The following is a 5,840-nucleotide window of genomic DNA, read 5'->3' as shown; positions in this document are numbered from 1 at the left end:
GAGATTAAAATCTATGAACATAGGCAAGACCTAATGGTGGAACTGAAGTCTTAATTGCAATGTTTTGACAAGTTTTAAGGATCAAAATTTTCACTTTTTTTGGTTTGTTTCTAGGAGGAATGTCAATGGAGAATACTACTTGTAGACTTATAGTCAGGTAAGGCATTTTTTTTTTTTTTAATGAGAGGAGCACTTTTTCACGAGTAATTCATTTCTGTGCGAATGCTAAGAGGAGAATGGTATGGTAGTCTGGGTCCTTGCCCCCTTTCCAAGAAGTGGTGTGGAAGCTCTGGCAAAGGGGAATGTGTGAATGTTCACTAGTGAGGGCAGGAAGCTTAAAGAGCCCCCACCTCCCCCACCAGGGTTGCTGTAGGCCACGCCCGAATGAGGGCGCTCAGGCAGCCTAGTGACTGTGTTGGGAAAGACACAGGTCTTTCTCCCAAGTCTACCTCTGGCTACTGAGGCCTTGTCTCTGGGCGTGCTCACTCAGATCCGTCTGTGTGTGTGCCTTCGCTCGCGTCTGCGTGGCCTGCTGGGGCGCCGGGGAGGGTAAGGCGCGGACTCTCTGCCGTGGCGCTGAGCAGAGCCTGTGCGGATGGGGCCGGGCCGCGAGTCGCGGCCAACCACCCAGTTTGCTTCGTTGGTATATGGGATTTGGCGCGCCAAGGTGTCGCTGGAGAATTGCTGGCCCTGTAAAGACCGGTCGGAAGGCAAATAGGTGTCTTGGTGGTGGGGCGTAAACGGCGGTCCAGAATGGGGAAAGGGCACATAAGGTTGCCGACGAGGGGTGCGGTTGGACGGGAGAGTGGGGGACGGCCAGGACGAGGCCGGGTCACCTCGGCTATCGCCAGGCAGCCTCCTGCCCGCGGGGTCGGCGCGTCTGCCGGCTGGGCCAACCCTGTTCCACCCGCCCACGGGTTCGCGACAGGGGAGCTCCACGCCCCAGGCGTCCGCCAGGTGGGCCAGCAGCAGCATCGAGAGGTGTCGGTGCGCCCATTCGTCCCAGTGCACGCCGTCTCGCTGCCGGTGCTGCCCGGCATGGCGGAAATGGAAATGTAGGTCCAGCACGTCGAAGCCATGCCTGCCCGCCTCCGCGGCGCTGTAGAAGTTGGCCTCCAGCACGTCCTGCCGCAGGCGGGCGCGGCTGGGCCAGCGCTCAGGCGGAAGGAAGCCCCCCGACACGGTCTCCGCCACGGGCATGGCCGTGTTCCACACCAGGAGGCAGGTCTCGGGCAGCACCCGCGCCAGGCGCCCGAACAGGCTCTCCAGGTCCCCGCAGTAGCTCCTGCGGAAGTCGCGGCCGTACCTGGAGACGTCCCAGAGGCAGGAGTTCAAGACCACCACGTCCGGGGTATGCTCGCCAGCTTGCAGCTCTTCCAGAACGTCCTCGACGTACTGCGAGTACGCGCGTGTGAGGAAGTAGAAGCGCACCAGGTGGTGGCCGGCGCAGAACTGGCGCACCTCGCGGTAGTGCGTGCCGTTGTGCATGCGGCCCCACCTGCCGCCTTCCAGCAGCACGTCGCGCTCGAAGCTCAGCTCGCCCTTGGCCTTCAGCTGCCTGGAAGAGAGCAGGCAGTCCCTCTGCAGCAGGAGCACCAGGTCCTTGTACACGGCGCGCTGGATGGAGTCCCCCATGACGACTACGAACTTGTTGTGCAGCAGCTGCCGGACTTCACAGGCCCGCAGGTGGGCCATGGGGCCTGAGGGTTAGGCGGCCGGCTGAGTAGCTCCTGCCTCCCCTCAGAGGGATCCAGGGAGAGATTAGGGGAAGGCAGAACCGCAGGGGGAGGAAAGGGCGGGCAAGGGGTCGCTTCTGCCCGGCGCAGGGGCGGGGGGGGGGGCGAGAAGGGTGGTGGGGGTCAGGACCCTGAAGCCCTCCTCAGATGAGGCTTACCTCAGCCCAGGACGTGACCTCTGAACCGCGGAGGCGCCCGTGCGAGCCCAGACTCCACCTGGCGGAGGGAGGCGCAGAAGCCCAGGAGGAGCATGCCCGCTTAGCTGTGGAGTGAGCGCTCTTATTCTGGGTGTCCGGGTCCGTGCTTGCTTTCAAATAGCACAGCCTTGAACTGCTGGTAGTCTACACTCTGGGCGCAGCCAGGCCAGGGCCTTCTCTGGCCTTCTCTCTGTTTTACCCACAGCTTGCTAATGGGAGCTGTTGTCGCATCTGGATGCCTCTCCTTGGTGTTCCCATCTCTAGTTGAGGAGAATGCCTGGCAATCACTAAGCTACCCATTCACAGAATTTTGCCGTTTTGAGAATTCTGTATAAATGGAATTATATAACATGTACATAATTCTATATAAATGAGGGACTGGCTTTTTTTCCTCAGCATTGTTCTCCGGATATTTGTCCAGCATGTCCACTTTGTAAACCCTGACCACCTGTTTTCTGTAGTAGGAAGTGAGTACAAATGTGTCAGGGGTACAAATGTGTCAATACTTTGTTCCCTTTTTATTGCCTAGTACTATTTAATGGTATAGTTGTACCACAGAACAAATGTACGCATGCACAAATTCGTATCACAAGAGACTCTATACAAAACACAACCTTGCACAGGGCCATCACAACCATGTACAAACCAGTCACCCTTTGAAAGCTGTGGGATTGTTTCCAGTTTTTGGCTATTATAAATCACACTGCTATGAGCATTCCTGTACAAGTTTTAGTACAAACCTAGATTTTCATTCTCTGAGATGAGGCCAGAGCTGTGATTCCTGGGTGGTTTGATGGTTGAACAGTTAGTGCTTTAAGAAATGCCCAGACTTTTCCAGAGTGGCTATACCATTTCACATTCTCACCAGAAGTGCATGAGTGGTCACTTTCTTCCTTTCTGGGTTATAGATATTCACATCTTGGATGTGTAGATTCTAGAATCCTTCTGTGTGGAAATGAATATGACCTTCCTGGTTATGTGGAACCTGGTCTCCTTCTTCCTTGGGTAGCTATATAATGCAGACCTCCTTCATCTTTAGGTAGGGATGCAAGGCCTGGTGTAAGCCAAGCCTTTTTATCCTATATAACCACAGCCTCTTCATCCTTAGTTAGGGATGTGAGCTTCCTGCTGAATAAATCCTGACCTCCTTCTCTCTACCCTTAATTCTGAGTGCAAAATTCCTGGACCTACTTTTAACAGAGGTTAATAAACAATTGCCTTTTAAAATGCTCCTTTTGATTGTCACATTTTTCAGTAATGACCTTTGTGTGAAATAGCTAATTTTGTAGCCACTCGAATTATTTTTAGTTATAATGCATAAATATTGTCAAAGTTGTCAGACTCAAAATAGAGTCATTTGTATTAAAAACTCTGACAAATTGACAAATGGAGCAAAGGAAAGCCACGAATGGAGTGTTCTCATGCACAAATTCTTATCACAAGAGACTCTACAAAAACCACAACTTTGCACAAAGGCCATCACAACTTTATACAAAAAAATACCTCTGTGAGGACATGTGCCCATCCAACTTCAGACTGACACTACCCTTGTTATTGATCTTTGTAGCCAAAGATAATTATCTTAAAACAATTAATGTACTGCTCCTCCTTTTTCCTTTAAAAAGCTTTGTCTTCCTTTACCTTCCTGAATATACTCATAGTTTACTATGCACATGTACTATCATTGTGATGCTTATTCCTGAATAAGCATCATTTTCTTTTAGAGAGTCTCCCTCTCTGTTTTTAAACTAGGCTGACAATATAAATTCATGAAAATCATAAAAGTCATAAAAGCGTGTATACATATAATCAAGAATTGTGCTTGTTTATATGTTAAAGGGAATTTACGTTTTCACCTTTACCTACTTTATCTATACTTTTAATTTATTATATAGTATATTAAAATACTAGTTATAAAGCCATTGGTTTAGTAATTTTTTTCTCACATTTTACAAATTTTTTTATTATTGGAGTCTTCAAATTCTTTTGTCTTTACTACAGACAAAAGCATGGTTTATAGTGTTGTAAGAATTTACTTTTAACAATTTTGATTTTACCTAAAATCAATTGTTTGTTCTTTATTACCAAGAAAGAAAATAGAAATTATTCAGTAGTATATGTAAGAATGACATGACATTTTGTTATTTTGTAAAAACAAAGTGGTTTATTTATAAATTGCATTTTAAAGGTTATAATAAGTAAAACTAAAGTCAATTTAGAATAATTTATACAATCACCTTCTGTTAATACTGCTGTTACTTCATGGACATGCTGCTCTCTCTCTGGGGGAGAGTTTTTTACTCTCAGGATAAAAAATTTTAACATAAGTTATGATGATATCTTAAAGAGGCCTCATACTGCAATTTAAAAATGCATATTTATGGCTAAACAAGCATTATATTTATTAGAATATTATTATAGAACTTTTTTTAATGCTCAAATACTAGTTACAGGAAGTTGGAATTTTAATCTAATAAAATTAGAGGAAAGAAATCAATTTCAATTTCTCTTAAGGAGCTAAAGTTTTTTGCAAAACTAGAGTTTTTCTGTGTCTTGAGCTCAAGTGAATAAATACTGTCATTTAACCAGTTAATTTTTAAAGAAGAGTTTTCATCTACTTATTTCTCCACACTGATTTTTCTTTTTTAAACAATGAGTTAACTTACATATTCATGGGTTTTTTTCTGTGTTGTATAAATACAACTTTGAAAGACATTGTTTTGTGTTATATTCCCTGCATTAAGTACGGAAGCATTTCAATTTAGGACCATTGAATGTTAAAACTGATAGAAAAAGACATGAACATTTACTTCATTTACCTCATTTTCCAATATGACCATTTTCTCAACTGTTTATATATGATGCTTATAATTCTTTATTAATGATATAAAAATCTGCAATATATACAAATTAAGGTGTTATGCCATAATACAAACTTATTTTATAATATTATCCTTTTTTAGTATTCTTTAAAATTGCAATTATAATAGATGATCTTAAAAATTTTAACTAGAAAAGTATAAATAAATATTTATTCTTTACTCTTACCTGTTCTCAAAAATTGGGTAGGTGTTCATCTGGCTATCATTTTATAATATTACAAATAATATGTTTAAATATGTATATATGCATTTTTTTGTTTGTTTTTTACAGAAAATTTGTTAATCTACATACTATTCTGTAACTTACTTTTTCACATATGACAAACATCTGCCTTGGGTCAAGTTCCCTAGAAAACAGCTTAAAGAAAAAGCTAATGTTCTAGCTTATTAGTGAGGATAATCCCAGAGAAGTAGGAATGAGTCGGGGAGGAAAAGAGAATAACTGTGATGGATGCATTGCTAGGCTGGCTACTGTGGGTGTCAATTGCAACTGATTGTGTGATCTCATGGGCTCATCTTCCCAGAGGTTATATCAACTGTTTCATCTCAGGGATGAAGGGAAAAAAATGTGTCTTTTAGTTCATATTTCCCAAATGTCAAAAGTACATTCATTGTATAGGGCATTCATTTTCCCCACTATTCCAGATTGCCAGTGTTTAAGCACCAAATGGAGCCCCTTGCCACTGATAGCTCAGCAGCAGTAACAGAAAAGCCCAGGAGGCAAAAGGTAGGAGGTATAATAAGGCCTGAAAAAAAGTCAAATGCCATCATACCAGCTGGGTAAGATGCCAATGGAGTGGACACAGATACTATCAATAGGATCTGAGATGGTGGTACCTCTGATGACTGAAACATGCTTTTCCATGTTTCCTGTGTCTTACAGATATAGTTCATTCCTTTAAATGGCTGAATAGTATTTCATTGAATAGATATACTGTAGTTTATTTAAATAATAAGCTACCAACAATAATTTTAATGATAAAGGAAATAGGAAAGAAGGCAGGAAAAAAAAATAGAAAAAATGT

General features: G+C 43.6%; 1 protein-coding gene across 1 annotated transcript; it reads right to left on the bottom strand.

Annotated features, from left to right (window-relative positions):
- Positions 1-210: 210 nt before the first annotated feature.
- Positions 211-4,773, bottom strand: LOC105862316 (PC-esterase domain-containing protein 1B-like). The gene is made up of 3 exons (XM_012748533.2): positions 4,753-4,773; positions 1,895-2,043; positions 211-1,558 (listed from the first exon to the last, which is right to left on the bottom strand). Exons 1-3 carry the CDS (start codon positions 4,771-4,773, stop codon positions 487-489), a joined length of 1,242 nt encoding a protein of 413 aa, XP_012603987.2. The 3' UTR covers positions 211-486.
- Between the last annotated feature and the right edge of the window lie 1,067 nt (positions 4,774-5,840).

Source organism: Microcebus murinus, chromosome 8 (assembly GCF_040939455.1).
Source record: "Microcebus murinus isolate Inina chromosome 8, M.murinus_Inina_mat1.0, whole genome shotgun sequence".
In the NCBI taxonomy this organism is placed as follows: Eukaryota; Metazoa; Chordata; class Mammalia; order Primates; family Cheirogaleidae; genus Microcebus; species Microcebus murinus.
This window is presented reverse-complemented; position numbering and strand designations above follow the sequence as displayed.

Coding starts and splice junctions, on each gene's coding strand:
- LOC105862316 (XM_012748533.2), bottom strand. CDS start 4,773: ATGGTCATATTGGAAAATGAG. Junction 2,044..4,752: donor TGGTCATATTGGAAAATGAG/GTAAATGAAGTA, acceptor GCTATTTGAAAG/CAAGCACGGACCCGGACACC. Junction 1,559..1,894: donor AGGTCACGTCCTGGGCTGAG/GTAAGCCTCATC, acceptor GCTCTCTTCCAG/GCAGCTGAAGGCCAAGGGCG.